The sequence below is a fragment of the Chionomys nivalis genome, chromosome 2 (genome assembly GCF_950005125.1).
Source record: "Chionomys nivalis chromosome 2, mChiNiv1.1, whole genome shotgun sequence".
Lineage (NCBI taxonomy): Eukaryota > Metazoa > Chordata > Mammalia > Rodentia > Cricetidae > Chionomys > Chionomys nivalis.
The window spans coordinates 10,193,432-10,219,119 of record NC_080087.1 but is presented as its reverse complement, the minus strand read 5'-3'; the positions used below and the strand labels follow the sequence as shown (position 1 = coordinate 10,219,119).

The following is a 25,688-nucleotide window of genomic DNA, read 5'->3' as shown; positions in this document are numbered from 1 at the left end:
AACAGCTCAGGTGTATTCTAGCTAGCTCTTATATCTTTAATTAACCTATTTCTATTCATCTGTGTATCACCACAAGGCTTTGGTTTACTGGTAAGGTTCTGGCTGACATCTTTCTTCAGCAGCTACAAGGCATCTACTTGACTCTGCCTTTTTTCTCCCTGCATTCAGTTTAGTTTTCCCGCCTAGTTTTCTGCCCTGTCATAGGCCAAAGCAGCTTCTTTATTAACCACTGGTAATAAAACATATCCACACCATAGAAAGAGGAATCCCACATCACAGGGTCCCTCCTGCCTCGGCCTCTCAGTGCCAGCATTACAGGTGTGTGTTGCTGCCCCTGGCTTTTTTTGTGTGGTTTCTGGAGGATTGGACTTGGGTCCTCATGCTCTTGTAGTTACCACTTTACTAGACCCAGACACCTCCCTGGTCCCACGCTTCTTCCTGTCTCTCTTCAAAACATACATTATTTATTTATTTGTGTGTGTGTGTGTATGCATATGTGTGCACCTGTGTGAATGCGTTTATGTGCACATGCCTGAAGGATCCAGTATAGATCAGAAGAGGTCATCGGATTCCTTGGAGGTGGAGTTACAGACAGTTGTGAGCCCACATGGATGCTGGGAGCTGAACTCTGTTCCTCTGCAGAAGCACCAAGTGCTCTTAACTTCTGAGCCATCTCTCCCGGCTCTCCAAGTCCCAGTTTCTCTTGTAAACATTTATTCGGGCAAGTTTGTGAGCAAGGTAAGAAAGTAGCCATCATATTTCAGAATGAAGTTTTGTTTTGGAATTTGGATAATTAAAAAAAGCAGAACCCTTGAGGTTAATCATGGAGAGCAAAGGGGCCACGATCCCCAGTGGGCAAAGCTTCCAAGCAGTATGAGAGACCACAAAGAAACAGAAATGTGGCCCACCTTCTCGCCCTCATCTCCAACATTTATCAAAGAGATATCCCCAAGAACAAGCTCAAACACTCTTTGGATTCTTTTATTGACAGTCTGGGTACCACCATGGACACAGCCTTCAGATCTTTCCGAATGTGTTTCGCAGAAAAAGGCAGATTGCTCTGCAGAGGTTAGGTTTCCATTCTTCTGACATCTACTTCTATCCCACGATTCATGCTCACACAACACAGGCGGTGACTCATGCTCACACACTGTGGATACTTTCCCTTTAAGGTATTTTCAGAGCCACTATTCTATTTTGAAGAAAACATAGGCCATCACTAGAAAGAAAAAAGGAACATGCTGGAAAGCCAGCAAGCTCCAGGGAGTCTCTGTAGCAAGCAGGACAGGAGACATTGTCCTGGCTTTCCAAACCATTACAGCACACAGATGTGGGAGGATGCGGCTGGAAGAGAGATGCTGCAAACAAAACAGTGACAGATGGTATCAAAACCCTGAGTGCTCAGGACAGGTGGCCTTGCCACTCTGGGTGAGCATGTGGCACTCCTTCAGGACCTGGCTGGGGCGGAGACTAGGCCACCGGGATGCAAGCGTGGACTTGGATCCGCTGATCTTTCCTCACTTTCCAAGATACCAACACTATTGTTTCCTTGTGACCTCGGCTTCTGGGCTCCGGTCTGGCAGGCCTAGGGCGTGTAGGAGTGGAAGAATTTTCTAATAGCTGATACTAAATGAGGTCATTCATGTTGTTATGACCCCCTCACACCACGGTCTTGTTCCAGCATCTCAGAGGAAGGGGAGGGCAGAAAGCTCCTGGGGAGAGTTCTGGATGAGGCTGGGTAAGGCTGCCTGGAGTAGGGGAGCAGATGTTCTTGGTATAAGATCTGGAAAATTCTGAGGTCACTGCCTCCTCTCTCTCCAGCAAGGGTTTCTGTTGGTTACACCTTCATATTGGTTTCAGAAGATCCAGGTCTCTTAAGTCCCAAGGGACCTCATGTGCCAAGGAGACCCTCAGCTATCAGCTCAGCCTCCTGAGAAGCCAGAATATCAAATGAGAAGGAAAGGCAGAGACTATGCCTCACCCCTGCGCACATGGCGCGGTAGAAAATTCGGCTCACAGTACCTAGTGCTATTGTTTTTATGTGTTGTGTGTGCCTCAAAAACAAAACAGAAAAAAATAAAATTTTGAAAAATTAACATTCAAATGTGATGCATATTAACCTAAAGAATATTCTAGTGTGTTTATTGTCCTGCGTGAAAGGCCCTGCCCCTGCCCCCTTAGCAGCTGGGGAGGAAGGCTCTCCCCTTCTGATGGAGGGGTCAGGCATGTTTTCACTTAGAGGATCTAGAAAAGCCCCTTCTGTAAATGTTCCATAAATATAAACCCGACCTGCACTGCTGTTGGCGATGGAATAGCATCACGGGATTGTTTCTAAGAATATCCCTTTATAGGCACTTTTTCTATTGAGTTTACGCTGAAGCCGAACGAATGGGCTAAGCTTCCAGGTGGCAATAGGAATACTTCAAACCAATTGCAGACTTTGTAATATTTTCAGGAGGAAAAAAATCCTTTCTTTCTAAGGTTGCAGGCAACTGAACGAATGGCGGTGAGCTCAGCTTCGACGCCCTCCCTGTGATTTAAACAGCCGGCACTCAAATTAGCTTTCCCAGTTCCTCACGTGGTTGATGAGCTGATTTGTATGCCGCGGACCTGTCTCATCAGCACCTCTTATAAAGACAGGATTCTTGGGGATAAACTAGTAGTTTTGACTATTGCTGGGGAGGGCCCTCTGGGGGGAGGTGATTGCTAAATAATAGCACTGCTCCTTAAATCTCGAGTGTGCTCCTGAGAATCCACAGCAGTCTAACATAATCAGAGCGTGGCGACAGCCTCGGAAAGCTGTTGGCTTCGCCCATGGCTTCTCCGTGAAGTTAGTGTAAGTGGAGGCAGAAAGGTAAACCTGGAAAACCTCTGCCCCTGTGATGATCCAGCTGGTTTCGGGCTGGGCTGAGAATCCAAAACAAGGGGCTGTGCTCTCTTCCCAGCTCTGATATTTGCATAAGCCAGAAGCCTGAAAGAGCCTCTTGCTGGGTGCCCAGCGGGCACTGCTGGTTTCCATGGGTGCCCTGGAAAGGCTCTAGTGGCCGCATCTTTAATTTGCAGCCTGTGTTTGTGCGTGTGTATGTATGTGCTTGTATGCATAGAGGAGACGAAATGCTAAGAGGGTAGGGGTCGACATCTTTCCCATGAGAAGCTGTGGCCAGGGCCAGTGCCTGGGTGACATCCTTCTACACGTCGAACCAGTGATCACCCATGCAGGCTCGGTTCCACTCACAGCTGCAGTTCCAGCACCATTCCAGCCTGCACTGCGGCTGCGGACACTTCATGTGCATGCAGCCTCCTGTGGGGACAAAGAATACAGATGCTGTGGGTTTGCAGCAAACGCCGGGAGAGCCCTTGCACCCATGCCCACGTGCCATCCCAGAAATTACCCTTGTAATGAACAGTTCCGAGCAACAAGGGCAGAAAGACTCTGAACCAGGGGATTCAATCAGGCACCACAGGGGGCAGCCCCCAGAGAGATGGATGAGATGATGACCCGGAAGTGGGGCTCTCTGTCTTTAGAACAAATCCCCTTCACACATTTGAGTTCTCCTTCTCTCGTGTGCTTAGACACAAAGGGCTCATGTTCCACAGACTGTTGATTCTTCATTTAAAAAATGCAGTCATATTAAACGCTTGACTTTTAAATATGTATTAAATATTTAATAATTTAATATATGATACACTGGGGTTCGTAGTTTTTGTATTTATGTGGTGTTAATTGGTTCAGCAAAATGTATAAGCAGGAACTGCGACAGTATATTACTTTTAACAGAATGCGTTCCTGAATGGTATTTAGATTTCTATTTAAGGTAAGAAGCAAAGTAAGGACGTTGCCATGCTGGGACTGGAGCCTGGCTGGTAGAGTGCTTGCCTAGCCTGCATGGAGCCCTGGGCTCATTCCCCAGCTCTGCAAACACCAGGAAACACATGTGATCCCCCAAACTCAGGAGGCAGAGGGAGCAGGACCAGTGTGTTCTGGGTCATCCTGGCTTCCAGGAAACCTTGTCGAGGGTCCTGCATAGCCTATGTTACATCTTGACAATGCTGAGGCTGGAGCATGGCTTTGCTGGAGAACTTTCTCAAGGTGAAGCAGCTCTGTCAAGTGGTAGAGCCGAGCCCCCAGTATTCCTGGAACAGGGGCTGCTCATACGTTACTCAACTCTAGGTGGGCTCTGTTACCAGTTACCTTGTTAGCTTATCAAAACATCCAAGGGGTACCTCATACTGACTAACTTTTGTTAACAGAAATCGTACATGACAGCTAACTCTAAAATATTTTTGTGCCCGTAGGCATTTGTCTTGGGATAACACATTTAAAATTTTCCACTTGGTTATGATTTGTTTGAAACATTATAAAAGATCACAGATGTATGGAGTAGAGAACGTAAAAAAACTTTAAAAAAACCTTGTCATCAAAGACAGGGCCATTTTTAGCACATGTTAATAGCCGTGTCTTAGGGTAATACAACAGCAGAGTGTGTTCTGAAATGTCATTTAAGTCTCTCTAAAATGTCATATAGGACATTGAGCAAAAGCTAAAATTGATGAACTTAAAGTTATGCTATGCAAGAATTCTTTTCTTGTTTTTCTTTCAATCCTTACACATTTGAAACTCTATAGCTCGTCTGTAGGAAGTGGCGCCACTGGGGGAGGAAGGAGGGAAGTGGGGAGAGAGGGTTATGGCAGGAGGCTCCTCCCTTCCTGGCAGTCAACACAGCTGCTTCCCGCTAGGCCCTGCAATGGGGACGTGGACTTGGGTCCGCGACAGTATGCTCAACAATGTACAGTGGCGGGCCCATGTGACAGCAAGCTGGAAACTCCTGTCGCCTACTGACGTCCATGTTTGTGCTACACCCCCATATGGGGACACTAGCCTGCTGTGCTGCTGGTGACAGGAAGGAAGAAATGGAGAGGGGGGCTCTGTGGAGGGAGGAACGCTCCCAAGGAGAAAGCAGGGGAAATAGGGTGATGGGTGGGGGTGGGACGGAAGAGAATAAATAATAGGTTTTCTGTTGTGTATTTATATATGTATATATATGTAATATATATGTATATGACATGAAGGCAGAAAGGGGATTATCAGAGAAGGGCTAGGGACCAGTGGGAAAGGGAGGAGTGGGGGAGAGAGGTATGGGAGCAAACATAAACAAAGTCCATATATGTACAAAGATAACAGTGGCCTGAGAGATGGCTCAGTGGGTAGCGATACCAGCTATTCTTCTAGTGACCTGGGTTCAGTCCCCACCACACACGTAGCAGTTCCCAACCATTTGTAACCCTAGTTCTAGAAGATTGAATACCCTCTGCGGGCACCAAGCATGCCCGTGGTACACAGACATACCTGCAGGCAAAGCATCCATATGCATAAAAAAATCTTAAAAACATCGGAATGTAGCCTATTCTTTTGTATGCTAACTAAAAAATGAAGGGGAAGAGTAGACTGTATACAGTGTGCTCAATGTGTGCCATTTGATGATGGTAGACTATATACAGCTGTGCTCAATGTGTGCCATTTGATGACGGTAGACTGTATACAGTGTGCTTAATGTGTACCATTTGATGATGGTAGACTGTATACAGCAGTGCTCAATGTGTACCGTTTGATGATGGTAGACTGTATACAGCTGTGCTCAATGTGTGCCATTTGATGATGGTAGACTGTATACAGTGTGCTCAATGTGTACCGTTTGATGATGGTAGACTGTATACAGCCGTGCTCAACCATTTGATAATTGGGATGAGCTGCTATATAAGTGGCTTAAATCAAGACACTTTTATTATTAGAAATAATCATCTCATCATGTGCTTTACTTATGTTCTCCTACTTTCGGAGAAGGTTCCCTGAGGAGTTCTCACCACGTCTCCCTGAACCTCCTGAGCAGCCACTGGCATCTAGGCTTGTGTCTGCCCTGAGTGACGTCTGAGCAATGACAGCTATGTCTAGTGACACACTTCTTAAATTGTGTCCCATTATCAAGGGACACGTGGCTGTAAACGGAAACGGGGAGTTGATGATTGCTCCACAGCCATCTGATATTGACCTGAAAGAACCGTGGCTGCTCTCACGGGGAACTCAGTCTCTAGACTGACAACCAAGACAGGGCAGGCCTGTGGGCAGGAGCTCCTCCACTGGATAGAGCCAGTGATCTGGAGCTTCCAAACCACCCCCTGGCAGATCCAACCACTCCACAGGCCCTTACAGATCTGAGAAGCAAGCCATGACCTTGCCTGTCTGAGATGATCGCGGAAGATGGAGGGGATCATAGGAGGAGGTACCCAGGTTTACCCCGTGTTGAGGAGTGTAACCGTGGAGCTGGGGAAATGGCTCAGGCTGTGAAGTGCCTAACTTGGCAGCATGAAGGCTCAACTTCCCCAGAGCTCAAGTTAAGAGGAGGGTTAGGTATGGTGGCCTGGATTTGTAATCCCGAGCAGTGATAGGTGGACTGTTGGGGCCAGCCAGTTTAGCCTAGGCCAGCCAAATCAGTGAATTCCAGGACAGTGACTAATATTATCCTTAAAAATACACACATTAATCTTGAGAAACAAAACAAAACAAAGTATAGCCAGGTTATAGAGGCACACATCTTTAATCCCAGCACTTGGGAGGCAGAGACAAGCGGATTTCTGTGAGTTTGAGGTCTACAAAGCAAGTTCCAGGATAGGCTCCAAAGCTACATAAAGGAACTCTTCCTTGAAACACACACACACACACACACACACACACACACACACACACACACTCATTAAGTCAGGTAGTTCATTCCTTTAGTCCCAGCAATCAGAAAGCAGAGTTTGAGGTCAGCCTGGTCTACAAATTGAGTTCCAGGACAGCCAGGGCTACACAGAGAAACCCTGTCTCCATTAACAAAAGTATTTACTTATTTATTGTTAGTGAGTGTGTGTGTGTGTGGTGGTGATGGTGGGGGTCAGAGGCTAACACTCCACAGGCCATGAGTGAGTGCCTCCCATTTATAGCCTATGACAGCGTTTCTAAGAAATGACCCTGCTGGAAACCATCTATATTGGTGAGTCACTTACTTGGCTTCTCAGCTCCACCTCCATGCCTGTGGTGTGACCTGTATCTCAGCAGATCTCATCAGGTAATTCATTTGAATGGCGCCCTGTTTCTGGGAATCAAGCTTAAGCCCCTTGGCTCTCACAGTGGCCCTACACACTGTGCAAGCAAGACACTTCCAGTTCAGGCCAGGTGTGCTGTTTGTACCCCCACTGTTTTGCCATGTGGTCCTCGCTACTTCCTTGCCTGGGTCAAATCTGCATTTCTCTGGGATATTGCATACTCGGAGAAATGGTTTTGTCCTATTTAGCTTGCGCTTTTCAAGTCTGTACAGCAGGTGCTGCCGTTAGTAGGCACTTAATACTCTCTTCTGGCAAGGCCATTTGCATCTTTTTTCATGTGATCACAGTCTGGGAGTAGCGGGCAGAACTGGAGTGGGGTCTCTTAACCCTACTGACCCTCATGCACTTTGCAGGCACATGTTAACCATTGTCCTTCCAGGGCCCTCCCAACATGCAAATAAATAGTGGGGGGGTCACCAACTGAATTCCTTTCCCAGGCATCGGGGACTCAGAGTCAGGGGCTTGGGTTAAGCTAAGCCTGCCTCTGGTACCCTGGAAGAGTAGGCTTACTCTTGTTGGTGTTGAGAAAGATGGTTTTTTAAAGGCTTGAGTGTTTGGTACAGGTCCACCAGCTTTCATTCTGCAGCCAGCCAGCTCTCAGCACCTGGTGGCCCGGGTGCCGCTAATACCCAAAAAAACAGGCAACATGATCCTACAGCCCTCGGAGAAGAGCTGGTCACCAGGGCGGAAGGGAAGGCCACAGTGTCCACTTTCTAGCCTCTCATCCTGAGTTATACCTAACACCCCCACCCTACTTCCTACATATATTATCTTCTCGGCCACATAGATGCTGACTGGTTGCCTAACATAGCTGTGTGACCTGCTCACCAAAGATCCCTGTCTGATCAGAACAAGACTGATGATGCTGGGCAGCATTTGCTGAGAAGTCTTGCTAGCATGCCCCTCACAGACATCGTGTCACTCAACCTTCATCCTAGCTTTGCACAAGGCCAACAGACTACCCCTGTGTCCCAGAGAGTGGAACAGGTGACAGAGTAACCAGCATCCAGTGCTAGAACACACAGGTGACAATGGCTGAATGAGGACTGGAACTCAAGCAGACCAGAGCTCAGCTTCTACTCCAGCCCTCCAGACACAGTACAGTTCACACAGGGAGCCCTCTGGAGCCAACCAGATATGGGGAGCAGAATGGAAGGGACCCAATTCCCAAGAAGCTCCCTGAAGTCAGTGACACAATGACAATGATAAGGGGGAAAGGGACGAAGGCACAGGGAAAGTCCAGAGTATGCCAGCAGGAGGTGTGAGAAACTGCTTCTCCAGTGAGCGCAATGGAGCCTCCAGAGGCACCAGAACGATGCCCGTAGTGGTATGGACAGGTGTTCCCTGAAAGGGCCACCTCTGTGCCGCTGATTCTGCAGAATTATTGACTTTACTTTGTGAATGCAGAGTGACGGAAAGCTACAGATTGAGCGCCAAGTGGCCCTGGACTGTCTTCAGCCCCTTAATAGTCCCTTGTTACTGGTTTCTGTAACTGGTCTAACAGCTTTGTGTCTGTTAGACAAAACCTTCAGAACAGAACATACTGGCGAACTTAGGGCACCAAGCTTCTCACGAGCCTCAAGCTAAGGCTGGCTGCTTGGCTGTATCTAACCCATACGATATCCCCACCAATCTATCTGATAAATATGTGGATTTCTGATTTGTTGCGGTTGTTGTTCAATGACTCTAAAGTTTATGTAGCCTCTTCCACAGCGGGACGCGTCATTCTGGGCAACTTGAATCTGTGTTCCTACATCATGGTCACTCAAGTTTGGCTCAGAATAAATTCTTTTTCTCTTTGTGAGAAGAGCTATGTTTTGCATCAGTAGTGGCTCTCGGGGTGTGAAACTTGCTTTGGTTCTTGTGTCCCTGCTGCAGGCAAGACAATATCCTAAAGTATGCTGGTGCCTGGTTCCCCTGCTCAACGTCCTCTGCATGACGTATTCTTGCTGTGGACTAGGGGAGGAGAAATGCCGTACATAGCTATATGCCTTGAAGGATGCTTGCCAATGTGCCCTGAAGGATTCTTTTTTGCCAATGTAGCCCTAGAACCTCTTGGGAGACCTTGTTATGAACTTTAAAACATAGGTACTCGGGTCTGGATGGAAGCCCAGGAGTCTGTAGTTTGAAAAGCATACTTGGCAGTTCCTCTTCATGCTCAAGGGCAATCCAATCTGTACTTTGAGGACATGGCCAGCAGAGACAGATCATGGCAGAGTTGAGCTGATCCCCAGGAGTGAGAAGGGTGCATGGTTCAGTCTAAGGGCTCTGGGGTTCTCCAAAGCCATGAGGTTCCAGCTTTAATGAGGCTAGGGATATGACTGCACGAGTCAGGAAGGGACAGTCCTTCAGGTGAGAGAATACCTGGACTAGAGAAGGTCAGCGAAGAGGAACCGTTCGAGCATGAACGTGCATGGTTTTGTCTGCTGACTGCGAGGTGGAACATTCTAGAAGAACTTGCCCTGTTCTCATTTCATTTCCTTCAGAGATATGTTCAAATCGTCGTTTTGGATTCTTAAAAGTCACAGAAGATTTGCTGGGAGGCAGAAGAAAAAGTCCCTTTCCAAAGTCCAGTAATGTTGGCATCTGAATGGGGGAGCTGGGCACGAGTGTCATTTAAGGCACTGCCTCCCTTGCAGTAGGGACCCGAGAACTGAAGGGAGCCCCAGCCTTCAAGGATATTACCAGGAGTGATGGGGCATGCATGCAGGTCAGGGGGAGGGTGTTCACAGCCAGAAGTGTCTGAGAAAAAGCTGATTAAAGAAATCTATCCCTGTTCTGTCCCAAATAATATCTGACGTGCTCTAACGCGTTGATGTGCACTGGGAATGCTGGCCGGAGCAGATGCTCTATCCTGCCAGAGGACTTGGACAAGCAGTTACTGGGTGTGCCAAACACAGTAGTTCCTTCTGTTACTATTATCCACAAGGAGAGGTGTAGCTGCCATCACCTGAGCAATGCAGTTGACGTGGCAGTGCTCCTGGTCCCTCAGTCTGGGCTCTGGGGGCCTACGGAGGACTCTGTTGTGAGAAGAGTGGAGACTCATCAGATGCCAAGCGTCTGATGTCATTAAGAAGGAACACTGGCGTATCTTGTGGTCTTCTCTCTCCACTGACATTGGAATGAGTCCTGGTACACTCCGTGTCAGCCACCGCTGGCCACCACCTCACCAGAAAGTTTCATTTACCACCTCAGCTCCCGGTCCAAGGATGGAATTTCATCCCCCAGAAACCACCTAGGACACTGCCTTTGTCTCCTGCCTCCTAAAGTATATTAGCAATGAGAGCAGCCCAAATCTCTGGAAAGATGCTAGGGTAGTTGTAGTGGGGTTCGGGTTTAGGAGGTTAAGCAATTCCATGCTGAAGAAGACCTGACCCACTCACACTCTACCCAGCCGGCCTCAAGCTGTGGACCCTCCCCCAAGCCCGCCTGCCCTGCCCCCACAGGCCGCCATGCAGGAGGGTGCAGGCAGGCCTGGCTCTCCTCTTGGCTCACACTCACCATTTTTTTCCACTGGCACATTGCAGCGAGGACAAGGCTTAGTGGTTTTCTTGATGGTTTCTTTGGAGGCCTCCTCCCAGCGAGCTTGCTCAGCAGCCCTTTGGTCCACTCGGTAGGCCTGGATTGGGAGAGACGAAAGGAATTTAAATTTGGGTCTTTATCGCTGGGATTTAAGTCTATATTCCTTGAAGGGCTGGGACAGATACTTCTCAGAGATGGAAGTGCCTTCAGGCAAGAAGCTTAGATGTGAACTTGTTTGACAAGGGCTGTACAACCATTGGGCAAGTGTGGGCACTGTGTTCTTGGCACAGGGCATATGCTTATGGGCTAAGAAAAGATTGCGCAGTTGTAATGGAGTGCTGCGGTCTGAGAATTTTATATGACTGTAATACATGATACCTAGAATGTGGTTAATATGTAAGCACGTGATTAACGCTTCACACGCCTCTCGTTAGACCCTTTGTCGTGTGTGAACACACTAGCTGCCCTTTCAGAGGATTCAAGGCACAGACAGTGAGCAGACTCTGGGAAGAGGGAGAGTCTCGTGAATCTACAGTCTTCACTTTTAACTCCCTTCTCCATCTCTCCCCTTACTTCCTGCCCCTGGAAAATGGGGGGCTCTGATGCTATCTCAGAAGGCACAGCAGAGAGAACATGGTGAAGACAGAGAGGCAGACTTCCGGAGTTGCTGACAGCAGAGATGAGAACCCTGCGCTCTGGAAAGAGCTGCCTGGGCTCAGCTCACTCAGATGGAAGACTTGGAAAAGGACTGCCCATCCCCTCTGAGAGTCCTCTCAGGTGAAAATAAAACACGGGGCACTGAAAGCAGGAGGTTCATTTCCCTAAGTTCCAAGATGAGCATCGGACTCATGTTGTTGGCTGATGACGTAAATTCCTCCAGGGTCCATGGTGCAGTAAAGCCATGGTGCATTTGGCACCACCATTTACGCTGTCAAGTACTAGACCGTCCTTGACTCCTAACTGCCTGCTACGGGATGGCTGCCTTCCCCACCCCCAAACATTTGTATGTTGGCAATCTAATGCGGCTGAAAACTGACTAAGACCCCCTCAGCTAGAGAAGGGCCCCCAAAGGAGCTGCTCCAGATGGGTGCTTCCTTGTGCTCCTGCCTGGTTCAGACACTATGACACAGTCTGCTCAAACATCAAGTACCTGCAAGAGCAAGAACATAGAACAAGAATGAATCATTTTTAGATTTAGTAGAGGGGTGTTGTGATCTGGGACTGTATTTCAAAATGGTAATCCAAACAGAGTCGCTTCACTGTGTCCACTATGGCATCTAGTTGTCTACCTATTTACCTATCTATCCATCTATCCATCCATTCGTCCGTCCGTCTGTCCATCCATCCATCCATCCATCCACCCACCTACCTACCTATCCATCTCTATGCTTTAATACAAACATTCGAGTCATTTTATTAACTTGTAATAATGATTAAAAAATATTCCCCTTGGGCTGGAGAGATGGCTCAGAGGTTAAGAGCATTGGCTGCTCTTCCAGAGGTCCTGAGTTCAATTCCCACAACCATCTATAGTGCCTCACAACCATCTATGGTGAGATCTGGTGCCCCATTCTGGTAAGAGGTAGAACACTGTACACATAAAAATAAATAAACAAACAAACAAATAAATAAATAAATAAAGCTATCTTAAAAAAAAAACTCCCAGGGCTACTCAGTAGCTTTAATGCTGACTAAACTCAACAACTTTGGAGGCCTGATGCTGCCAGCCCCATGCACGGATGCTCACTGGCAAGTTTTCAGCCAACAGCAACTGGACTTGTGAGCCAAGCCCTGCAGGGGCTTGTTCCTCAGCAGACTGCAGATATGATGAGGACCATTTCAAGATCTGGCCCCCAGACCCGCATTTTTACTTTAACACGCGTGGCTTCAGTTTGTCGGACGCACATGTGGTCTTAAGGCCCGGCGATTAGGGTGTTTAGGGTGGCTGCTTCTCACTGCCAACTTGACTGGCATTAGTTTCACCTAGGAAATAACAGCTCTGCATATTTATGTGAGGGTGCGTTCATGGAGGCTTAGCCGAGGAAGGAAGGCCCATGCTGGATGTGGGTAATGCGATCCCATGAGCTCGGGGCCTGGACCGAACAAAGATGGAGAAAGGAGGGAGGAGGCCGAACACCAGCACTCACAGCCACGATTGACTTTATCTCTTCAGAGATAACAAAGTAAATCTTCCCTTAGCTGTCTGAGGCTCTCAGAGAGAGTGGGAACGTGTGTTTCCCAAAGGTGGTGGGACTGTGTGTTTTTCTTTATATGTTATGGTGTGAAAATTAAGCTATACATACAGTTTCATAGTCTATGTGATTGGCAATACTTATGAATTTAAGTTCTCCAAAGAAGTCACACTGGTAGTAGAGATTCTGCAGGCTGATTGGCCAACCAGAACATCTCGATTATAAAAAGACAGAATATTGCAGGTTCAGAGACAAAATGAGCGTGGGCTGCAGCCATTCTTCTTAATAGCCACTTATCACCGGCCTCTGTATCTGGTCCAGCTTTGATTATTTGACGGTGACAGCTCAAACTCCTTTTTGAGGTAGGCACCCATTCTAACCCCCTAAAAGATAAGTTCCTGACAACTCTGACTCCTTACCCCCTCCCCCTTTCCCTCCCCATGGTTGTAAAAACGGCCGTTTGCTCCCACTTATACAAACCCACTTGTCTCTGTAAACGGGGGGGGGGGGGAGGCTCCCCACTAGCTGGGGGAATGAAGCTGTGCATGCCACAAAATGAGATGATTGTGTTGCCCACCGTTTAAAACCCTTCTTCCAGCCTCTTCTGCATGGCCAGTGGTAATTCATAAATTCATTTAATTATAACTTGAATTGAGTCCGTGGACTTTTCCTTGTGGATTGGAACTCCATAACACGATAAACCTCTGGAATATGTTCTGAGCAGACCGCAGAGCATCAAGTCCAGAGCTAAGCATGCTGTGAGATAGCATTTGAAAACGGTGGCAGAGATTTCCCACGTTTCTACCCACATGTCTGGTGGATGCGTTGGCTCATCACTTATATTAGTTTTCTCTTGTTTTTGAGACAGGGTCTCATGTAGTCTACACTGACTTCAAACTCACTATGTAGCTGACAATGCTTGTACCCCTGATCCTCCTTCCTCTCCTGGGATCACGGGGGTTTACCACTATGCCATACTTTTGTTCTGTGACTAGAAAAGTACACGTAACCTTGCCCATAGCAGCACAGGTCATTGAGCGCACCCAGGACCCAGGATCGCCATTCCTAGCCTTGGCTACTTACACTTACCTCAGAATAAACTCTCTGTGATTCCCTTTAAAGAGGGAACTGTTGTGTGCTTCTTGTTGTATCTTAAATATATTTATTCACACTGAACAAGTTAAAATACCAAACAGTCTTATAAATATACAAAGTCAAAATTATAATGAAGTTCCTAATTTCTTATTCGTGATGTAAGACTGTGACTGACATTTAAAGATGCTCCAAAAACTTCCACCCCAAAATACACACATGAATTATCTGACGTCTGAGAGACACAAGCATGAAAAACCAAGGCAAGAACCGGCTTCGATTTTTCAGCAGGACGAGGCACTGCCCCTTGCCATGCCTATACCATTTGTCTAATTTGCTCCTCCTAGATACACTGTAAAGACTCAGGGGCTAGAGAAACGGCTCAGTGGTTTAGAGCATCAGCGGGCCCTGGCTCATTCCCTGTACTCACGCTGTGGCTCAGGAATATAACTCCAGTTCCAGAGGATTCAGCACCTTCTTCTGGCCTCTTCAGTACCAGGAATGCATGTAGTACCCATACATATGTGCACGCAAAACATTCATACACAAAGTAAAGTAAATATGTAAATCTTAAAAAAAAATTTCCTTGCGGATGACAAACTAGAAGCTGCACCTCACTGGCAGACGCACGGATGGACAGAGGGCTAGGCAGTACCATAGGGCCGACCGACTCCTACCAACCCCTGCCTCACCACCTGCATCTGCGGTATGCCAAGGCTCATCTACAAATGTCTTCCTTATTTTACATTTCTACAGCAACAGTCTACTGCGTGTCTCCAACTGTGATGCTTGCTCTCTCATTCAGCAGTCACCTCTTCTGTTTAACCTCTACACACCATACATACATCACACAGACACTACACACAAACCATACACAAACACACACACAGCACACAATACAAACACACACACAGCACACACATACAAACACACACACAGCACACACACAGACACCATACATATCACACACACATATCACACTACACTACACACAAACCACACACAGCACACACATACAAACACACACACACACACCACACAGCACACACAGACACCATACATACCACATACACACACATCACACTACACTTACACACAAACCACACACAAACACACACACAGCACACACATACAAACAAACACACCACACAGCACACACACAAACACAGCACACAAACAGACACCACACACACCACACACCACACACACACACACCACACACACTCTCTGTTCTTGGCCCAAAGCAGAAGGGAAAGGTGAGAAAATGAAGGGATGCGGGAGGGCTGGGGGCTGACCCGGGGGCACAAATGGCACAAGGAGCGCGCTGGCGGAGGCTGCTGACAGACACCGCTCCTTTTATGCAGAGGTATTTTCTAATGTGCAAACCATTTCTTTTTTATTTCACAATGAACCAGGCCTGAGCCTGCATGACTGACAAGGACAGTCTTACTCCTTTCCCAGATATTTCCTGGGAATCTACAAACAAGGCTTTGTTTACAGAGGAGCAGTCTTAACCTCCCCTGCACCCTGAGTGACCTGGGCTTTACCTTATCAGCTGTAATGCAAGCCAGCCTGGAAGCAGCCCAGGATCTCTTTTAATGAGAAGGAAAGGCTCCTTAGCAGCCTTTGAGGTGTAACTTCAGAAGCCACTGTAAACAGAACACAAGGCTGCCCTGCAGACCTGACTCCAGCAGAGCCCACGCTGGCTGGACTGGCTGGACCTGTGCTCTTCCTTCCCCCCGCTGCCTACTAACCCCAGAGCTTGAGTCTCTGCGAAACTTTCTTCCTCTGAAACTCTGATCCTGTTTGATACTGATTCCTCCTGGAATTCTTTTCTGTGGTGAATCAAGAATCCTACATCACTACAGGTTCTCTGTCTGCAAAGAACTCCTGGGGATGCTGCGGGATGTGGGATGCGGGATGCAGCTGTGTCTGGACCTGCATGCTGCCAACACCATTTCACCAATACACCTTTGTTTCTCTGCCAGACAGGGTTTCTCTGTAACCCTGGCTGTCCTGGAACTTGCCTTGCAGACCAGGCTGGCTTTGAATTCAGAGATCTGTCTGCGTCTGCTTCTTGAGTTCTGGGATTAAACGTGTGTGCCTCCATGCTAGATCCCTATTTCACATCATAAACACTGATAACCCTTAGCTCTAAAATAAATAAATGAATGAAAATCTATACACTACAATGATCTCCACCCCAATGCCAGCGCCTGAAAATTACTGGGCACAAGTAGAACTCACAGAGTAACCTCCTGCTATTCAACCCCAGGACTGCCGGTGACTCATCAGAGAAGCCGCTAGATACCATGGTTCACACCCCCCTCAAAGTAGCAGAAAACAAAATTCCTCGTGAAGAAACTTCCTGAGGACTCGCATGAAAAACAAACAAGGGCGGGGAAAGGGAGGAGGAGTTAAAGCTGGAGAACACAGCCACCACGAGGGTACACAGAATATAAGAGAACACAGCCACCACGAGGGTACACAGAATATAAGAGAACACAGCCACCACGAGGGGTACACAGAATATAAGAGAACACAGCCACCACGAGGGTACACAGAATATAACCAAGAGACCAAAATGAGACAACACCCATCATGACTCATCCACAGGGTCCCAATGCCCACAGACACGGAGGCGGTCGCACGCGTGCATGTGAGTGTGCCATTGCACACGTGTGGGGGACACAGGACAGCTCACAGGAGCAGTTCTCTTTGCCACAGCAGGGGTTCTAAGGGTTGAACTAAGGGCTTCAGGTTGGTGGCAAACACCTTTACCTGCCAAGCCCTCTCACTGATCCCCCCAGGTTATTGACTGATTGATTGATTGACCTTTTTTTCCAAGACAGGATTTCTCTGTGTAGTCCTGGCTGTCCTGGAACTCACTTTGTAGATCAGGGTGACCTTGAACTCAGATATCCGCCCGCTTCTGTCTCCCTGGGGACAAAAGGTGCACGTCACCATGCCTGGCTCACAGTTTTAGAAAGGATCACTGACCATATGGAGAACCCAATAAGCAGAAAAATGAAGCAAGGTCATCTATTCAGACGCAGACAAGGAAGCCACCAAAGTGAATAAAACCAGGAAGCCACCAAAGTGAATGAAACCTTTAGCAACTTGGAGAAAGGATTAAAAACACTGATGTCTTATTTAGGATTTCTATTGCTGTGATAAAAGACCAAAAGCAGCTTGGGTAGGAATGTCAGCTCACAGCTCCATATCACAGTCTATCACTGAGGAAAGTCAGGACGAGAACTCAAAGCCAGGTGGTGATGGCGCATGCCTTTAATCCCAGCACCTGGGAGGCAGAGGCAGAAAAATCTCTGTGAGTTCGAGGCCAGTGTGGTCTACAGAGTGAGTTCTACGACAGTTACAGCTACACAGAGAAACCCTGTCTCAAAAAACCAAAACCAAACCAAAACCTCAAACAGGGTAGGAGCTGATGCAGAGGCCATGGAGGGGTGCTTCTTACTGGCTTTGCTCCTCGTTGCTTGCGCAGCCTGCTTTCTTCTAGAACCTAGTATCACCTGCCCAGGGGTGGGACTGATCCCTGTGGGAGCATCATTCATTCATTAATCATACATCAATCACTAATTAAGACTGTACCCCCATGGGTTTGCCGACACTCCAATCTTTTTTTTTCTTAATATTTTATTTCTTTATTTTGTATACAATATTCTGTCTGTGTGTATGTCTGCAGGCCAGAAGAGGGCGCCAGACCCCATTACAGATGGTTGTGAGCCACCATGTGGTTGCTGGGAACTGAACTCAGGACCTTTGGAGGAGCAGGCAATGCTCACTCTCCAGCCCCCCCCCTCCAATCTTACGGAGGCATTTTCTCAGTTGTCATTTCCTCTTCTTAGATAACTCTAGCTTGAGTTAAGCTAAGCTATAACTAGCTGTCACAGCTGAAGAAAAATTCAGGAGGGGATTGAGACACTAATAAAATACCACATAAAAGTTCTGGAAATGAAAGAAGTAATCCATCGAATAAACAAAGCATCGTCAATAGACAAGACTGTATGGGAGAAAAGAGAGAGAGAGAGAGAGAACAAAGTCCAGACAGTAACACAGCTAGGTGTATATAAAGAAAAAATATGAACACGGCTAAAATGTGTGAGGAATCTAGGACACGTTCCAGAGACCAAAGCGAAGAGTCCAAAGCATAGACCAAGGGGCTGAGGCAACGGCAGAAGGCACAGACAATATATTCAATTAAGTTTTGGGAGAATTTCCAGAGCCTACAGAAAGAGGTTCAAACACAAGAGGTACATGGATCTCCAAAAGGGCCAGGCTGGAGAAGAAATCAGGCCACGGCATATGACTGTGGGCGGTAGAGAGGTCCTGGGGGGCAGGGAGGATGCTAAGACAGGAGATGTGACAGCAGAGAGAGAGCTGCTGGGCTGAAAAGGGGCAGGGCAGGGCAGCAAGGATGGGGGAGGGGCAGAGGGAGGTGAAGGATCAAAAAGCAGACTGTGGGAAAATGCTATGATGAAATCCACTGCTTTGCATGCCGATTAAAAAGCAAACACAGGCACCTCAAGCATCTCCCCGTGTCGCTTAGAGATGAGTCCTCAGGCCTTTGGATCTGCCTGGGATAGGCAGTCTCCTGCGTCCCCACACCCAAGTCTGCATGCACCCTCGTTGACTTAGCTAATCACAGTGTGTAGGAACACGGGCGGTGCTGATCAGCCTCAGAGATATGGAGATGAACCAGCTTATGTCGAGGCTCTGGGCTTACCTGGCATGACACCTCAGCGCTGATGCCTCCAGCTTAGGGTGTGTGCCCACATGTGCAGGCTTTACTGTGCATAGCTAGATTAAGACAGGTGAACAAAATGTTTACTATGACAAGGGGTATGTGCTCAGCCTCAGATGGGCCAGGGCATGTCTTCTAGAGACTGCACTGCCAATTTACAATAATGTGCTAAAAAAAAAAAAAAAAGAAAGCCGGGCGGTGGTGGCGCACGCCTTTAATCCCAGCACTCGGGAGGCAGAAGCAGGCGGATCTCTGGGAGTTCGAGGCCAGCCTGGTCTACAAGAGCTAGTTCCAGGACGGGCACCAAAGCTACAGAGAAACCCTGTCTCGAAAAACCAAAAAAAAAAAAAAAAAAAAAAGAAATTTTTTTTTTCTGTTAAAATACCGATTTCTGATCCTAGGATCCATAGGATCTAGTGGGTGAGATTTGAAGGTCAACCAAGTACCCTTGAGGATTTCCCTGCAAGGGAACCTGCCATCTCTCCAAGGGGACCTGGCAACTCTCTTCTTATTAGCATGGTGCAAATGGGATAACAGACTATGCCTGGGTGACCATTTGCACGCTAGTGTGAACTGAGTTACTGGGTGTATCAGTTGGCTCAGAGGAACGGGAAGGACCAAGAAGGTTCTGACTCTTGGGATGAGAGAGGGAAAAGGAAAACCATGAGCAGCTTCTAGTGTTTTCTCTTTCACAGGTTGATGGTTTTACCTCTTCCCTTATAGATGCTGCTGGCAAAACTCCCGAAGCCACAGCAGGATGGTGTTTGGGGGGGCCTTTGAGGTGTCTCTCATGAGTGGGACTGTCCCCTCCTAGAGGGCCAGGCAGCTCTCTCGCTCACTTTCTATTGTGTGAGAACGGCAACCTGGCAGAGGGTTCTCACCAGACCCCAGCTGGGCTAGAGCCTGACCCTAGTCCCTGGAGCTCTGAGGAATAAATCTGTGTTGTGTGTAAGCCACGCAGTCTCTGGCACTCTGTCATAGAAACCCTATTGGCTGAGACAGGATATACTGTGAAGGGTTTGACTGCCGAAACAAAGTAGATGCTCATTCTAGTTTTAAATGGACATAGAGTTTCTCCAGGATCACAAATATGGAAAGTTCTGCTATTCACCCTGGCCCCTAGGTTGTATCTGCCTACTTCCTGGGATGCTAGAACAATGACAGCCCTTGAGTGTTCCTGCCACTTGCCATCACTTGGCTCTCCACTCGGCCTGACCTTCAGAAACCTTCCAGGACAGGCATAGGCCTAGGTGCCACCATCAGCACCTCTTTTTTTTTTTTTTTACCTTCCCTGGTTGCCTGTGGCACCTACCACAAGCTGATCTTTCTCTTTAGCAAAAGTCACACAGAAGGTCCAGGAGGAGCCACAGGAAGTTTGGGACCACACCTCTGCTGATGGTCACATGACACCGGGGAAAGTTCCCATGCATGTGCTAGCATGCCTGGGGAATTTGCACAGAGACGGCGGACACATTTCTGCTTTGCATCCTGAACCAATGTCTTAATGCCATTGCTACAACCCTTCTGGAAGGGTCTCTAAACGCTGGGAGCTTTTAGACAATGCAGGTGAGCATGCTTACACTCTTGAGGTTTGCATGCAGTGGACATGCGGCGGGGTACAGAAAGTGAAACCCTTGGGTTGTGAGAAGCAAGAGGCTTGGGGTGGGTGTCACTGTTCCTCCTCAGGAGTGTACGTTTGGGCCTGGGGAAATAGCACTGTGGGGAGGGTAAGCGCCTCCGCCCCCACCCCAGCGTAGCCCTACTCAAGCTGTAAGACAAGGACTCGCATCACGTTTCTAGGAGCGGACCGTCGTGTGACTCAGCACTGTCACAGATCCACACAGAATACATAGTGTGGCTCCCAGAGGGCACATGATGAGTCAGCTCGTTGGCTAGAACTCCAGGGGAACCCACCCTAGGAAGGAAGTGCATGCGTGTGCACACTCCAGGGGAACCCACCCTAGGAAGGAAGTGCATGCGTGTGCACACTCCAGGGGAACCCACCCTAGGAAGAAAGTGCATCTGTGTGCACAGTGGGGATGGATATGGGAGAACTGTCTTTTCTTACATATTTCATAGCTGAAGAAAAAACACAGTTTCTTCTAAGGCACATGGATCTATCTCCACATATACATCTTCCTTTATATACCTCTTTCTATACATTTCTTTCTTTCCATGCATCTATCTATATGTGTACAGGAAGAGGCAGACAGTCAAACTGCCCCAGCAAAGCCGAGTTCGACAACCTATGACCCCAGAAGGGACAGATGCTTTTGTATGCAGTCCTGGGGATCTGCATGTGAATGGATTGTGCATCATGAGATGTGGCTAGGAGCAGAGCCATGGAAGTGTCCTGCCTGGGTTTCAGCCTAAGGCCACTCTTTGCTATGCCCTTGGGCAGAAGACCCAGCCTCCTGTCATCTGAGGAAGTGTGAGAAGGACACCATGGGGACCCTGTGAGGAAATGAGAGACAGAGCTGAGCGTGGAGTCAGCCTGCCCTGCATGAAGACTGTTTGCATTTGACACTGCCACCCTCATCTCTAGCCTATAGAGATAGGAATATCAAGACGGAGAATTTGCACTGATGGTGAAGACCGATGGAGCCTTGATGGGTCTCCAGTCCTTTTAAGAATACCGAAAAATTGAAGCACTCCCCTCCTCCCCACGATGCTTTTGAAAGCCAATCTGTGGCTTTCCCAGCTCAAATAGTGGCTGGGAACACGATAATGTACACATAAACTATCAGAAGCAACACAAGGGCTCTCTTTCCTGTTTTAGGAGATTTATTTATAATCCTGGGCTAGAAAGTAAATCCTAAAAGTGAAACTGAAATTTACTCTTTAGAAAAGGTCGAAGCCACATAGTGCTGAGAAGATACTTGACACACTTCAGTGGGGTTCTCTTCCAGTGAGTGCCAGTTTCTAAATTCCTCCTTCCACACTGTAATCCAAAGCCTGATGACAGTGACCAAATCCGCTATCCTCCCAGCATACAAAGTCAAGCTGATGCTCAGGCTGCGGGCTTATGCATGAGCAGCCTGTCCCCTGCTGGTGAGCAATTGAACAGCACCATTCAGGGACCAAGCTGACCAATAATGGGCAACAGTAGAAGCCTTGTTATTTTCACAACGTGCTCTTATTATTGTTTTGGAAGAATGCGTGCATGCTAAACTTGTTTTTTTTTTTTTAAATTCAGGGTGATGGGACCCATAGAGTTTCTGGCTGAGGACTGGCGGACACAGCGCCACACTCTGTGTTCTGGACTTGCAGAAATAGACTTTACAACACGATTTAGAACGGCACTTTTGCTGATGGTGATAGTAGCTGTCGTTCCTACTACTGGTGTACAAAAGCCACAGGGACTTGGAGCACATGGGCATCCGGACTCCCTGGGAACCCAGTGGCCAGGGCAGCAGATCAATGCCTCGATCGGCCATAATCAGAGAAGCTTCCTCCAGCAGCAGATGGGAACAATACGGATACCCCCAGCTGGGCAATGTGCAGAGGGTGAGAGACCTTGGAGCATCCAGCCCTAAAAGGGATGTCTCTATCGGTCCCTCTCTTCAGGACTCAGGGAGATCTGGGAGGAGGAGGCAGAAAGAGTGGAAAAGACATGGGTGATGGAGGGCACCAAGGAATCAAAGCCTTCTGGTTGGGGCACACACAGAGTCAGAGACTGTGGCAGCACACACAGGGCCCACGTGGTCTTAGCCAGAGGGAGTCCCGAGCTAAAAGAGATGGACACACACCCACCATCATCCAGAAGCTATCTCCAATGGATAGCCACTGGCAAATAAAAAATCAGCTTTTTAAGGGAGTCTTACAGGGGAAATAAACCACTCTTAAGTGTAGGCTGCATGCCCAGTAGTAAATGGCCAGCAGGAAACAAACCCAGCTGTAAAGTCCTCACTACTACGTGTACTACGGTACTACGCCTGTGGTTCGTGTTAGCGAGCTGGGAAAGGGGGCCTGGAGATTTAAACAGACAAAGACACACACAGACAGAGACCTGGGTACATGGGTCATGCTTGAAACAATAATGCCAGGAACGCCCACCTTATTGTGCTCAGGGCAGCTAATGTAGTGCTCTGGCCACGCCCCAGCTCTCGGGATCTTTCAGCTGCAGCCACCAGAACTCACTCCCCTGTCTCAGCGTCTGGTGCTCAGAGCAGCTGCAAACCCAGGAAAATGAGTTGTTTTGCTCAGAGCAGCTGCAAGCAAGTTGTTTACAGGAAATTCAGGGTCTCGGGGTCCACAGCCCCCAACACCCAACCACACAACTAGAGGCTCTTTGTCTCATAATGTTAAGTCAGGGTATTAAAAAAAAACTACACAGGTCTTCTGCTTATATATTATAGCCTCTGATAATTCTATAGGATTCCTATGTGTGTGGACACGTGTGTCTCTGTGTCTACAAGTGTTTTTCCTATGTGTGTGAGCACGTGTGTCTGTTTCTATAAGTGTTTTTCCTATGTGTGTGAACATGCATGTCTCTGTGTCTATAAGTGTTTCTTATGCTTTTTCTTTGGCTCTTTTTGTTAGGTTGTTTTGTCCTATTCCAATTTGTTTGTTTTTGATCTATCTTATTTTATTATTATTATTTTATATTTTATTTTATTTTTATTATTGTTTGTTTTCTAAGAAGAAAAAACAGAAAGGGTGTGGACCCAGAAGGGAGGAGAGATGGGGTTACTGGGAGGAGTAGAATGAGGAGAAACCATAATTAGAATGTGATGTATGAAAAAAAATCTATTTTCAGTAAAAGAAAAATAATAAAATCATGTCGTGTGAACAAGGCCCCAGAGTGAATCAGGAATGCCAGACCAAGGAAATGGGTAACTCTATCATCTCACCCCAGACAGTGGCATCCGGTAGACACACAGTGTGAGGATTGCAAGGGCCCCACACCAACCTACTCCCTGATACCCAGACTGCACGGTAGGATTGGTAGATAGAGCGCTCTTGGCTGTCCTTGGGCATCATCTCATTTGGGTGCCCCAGTGTTGATGTAGCCCACTTAACTGTGGCCTGCCTGTTCGCCCACATGGACTAGAGTAGCTCTGTCCTCTCTTCCCTGTGGCCGAGTTGTCTTTACACTCAAGCCCGACTCTCCAGCGGCCTGCTTACAGCAGCAGCTTTCGTGGCAGGTTTGGATTTGCCGTCTTATGAACACTGCACACTCGATCACTCCACTTCAGCAGCCAGAGTTCCCCTGCAGCCTCTTTAATGTGTGCTCATTCCGTAAGCTGTGTGCACACATATGCACAGAGATAGATAGATTTCTGTGGGATGCAAGTCCACATTAGGGGTTAAGATTGGGAAAAAAGAACCTCAGTTGGCATGGAGGTGCAAACCTTTAATCCCAGCACTCGGGAGGCAGAGGCAGTCAGATCTCTGTGAGTTTGAGGCCAACCTGGTCTACACAGCAAGTTCAAGACAAACCAGATACAAGTTCAGATACACAGTGAGACTCTTAAAAAAAAAGCAAAGTAAAACAATAGAAGAAAGAAAGGACAAATGAGCTTGCATTCGCCTCAGTCAGATAGGTATGGGCGGGACTGTTGCTATGGAAACCATGGTCCCTTCTGAGGTTACTGTAATTCAGTGAATTCTGAACTTATGGAAACACACACACACATGCTTGATCATGTTTCTGGCATAGCACACTCAGGACAGTCTGAACATGTGGGTAAGCCTCCAGTATCTGCATCTGGACCCAGTTTCCTCGGTAACGACGTAGCGGATCGTCAGGAACACTGCCCGCCACTCCCAACTTCATTCCAGCCGAGGAATGAAGGGCTAATGACAGCCGAAATTCAGTTCTTAGCTTTTCGGATGCATATATGGCATAAGAATCAAACGAGGGGATCTGGTTTCTGGTTCTTTGGAAACACAGCATTTTCCTTAAGGCAGTGGCTCTTAACCTACGCGTCCTGACCCCTTTGGGGGTGGAGCGACTCTTCACAGGGGCCACCTAAGACCATCAGAAAACAGAGATATTTAAATTATAATTCATAACAGTAGCAAAATTACAGTTATGAAGTAGCAACAAAGATAATCTTATGGCTGGGGGCCACCACAACATAAGGAACTGTATTAGAGGGTTGCAGCATTAGGAAGGTTGAGAACACGGCTAAGGATTTAGCGCCCTCTGGCGGCCAGAGGTGCTCTGCAGCCACTCTGAAGACCATGACCAGGCACAATGTTATTCAGTGGAATCTCTCTTCTCTCTCTGTGTGTCTGTGTATGTACATTGAGCTGTGCGGCAGGTGTGAGGTGTGTTATGTGTATGTACGTGTGTGACATGTATGTGTGTGCAGTGTGTGATGTTATACTCAGCTGTGTCCTACATACGTTACTCCACACTGTGTGAAACAGCTGTACTTTGTCCCTAGCGGCTCTGGCGTCCATTCAGAAGGCGGAGCGGGACTGCGCTCCTGGGTGGACTTCAACGGCACTATCTATCTATCTATCTGGTACCGCTCAAGCAGCAGTTCTGGCAAGTGAGTTAGCCCAGGCAGTAGGAGGGTGGCACCCTACGCATTCACGAGGGTGAATTGAGACTGCAGAGGCTCATGGGTAAATCGCAATCATATCAAGGAAATCAGCCCCAAGAACTCACTGGACATGCCAGACCAAGGAAAGGGTGGGGCTCCCTCACCTGAAACCCATGGACATCAGGTGCCTTGGTGATAAAGGCCCCCGCCAACCTGTCAGCTGACACCCAGTGTGGACCAGCAGAGGGCTCCTCCTGACCCTTCTGCTCAGCTCCATGCCCATCACCTACTCAACTGCCCCCTGCCCAATTCTCTTCCCATCGCAGGGCCTCCATCCAGCTGCTTCCCCTTTGGCCTCTGCAGCTGAGTTCATGGTGACGTCTCTGATTTCATCTGGCTGCAGTGGTTGATTCTGCCATGGCAGCTGCTTCTGCACTGGCTTGTCAACACAGAATCAACGACACCTCTACCATCCCACCT

The 25,688-nt window shown here is 47.9% G+C and overlaps 1 protein-coding gene across 2 annotated transcripts in view; it reads right to left on the bottom strand.

Moving 5' to 3' along the window:
- Positions 1 to 999: 999 nt before the first annotated feature.
- The window catches only part of Prkn (parkin RBR E3 ubiquitin protein ligase), a 1,199,352-nt gene continuing 1,174,663 nt past the window's right edge, over positions 1,000 to 25,688 (bottom strand). For both annotated transcript variants that reach the window (XM_057763084.1, XM_057763085.1), the window contains 2 exons: positions 10,645 to 10,762; positions 1,000 to 3,301 (listed from right to left, as the gene is read on the bottom strand). In XM_057763084.1, the coding sequence (XP_057619067.1) occupies positions 3,189 to 3,301; positions 10,645 to 10,762 (231 nt within the window). In that variant the 3' untranslated portion in view covers positions 1,000 to 3,188. The remainder of the gene's footprint in view (positions 3,302 to 10,644; positions 10,763 to 25,688) is intronic.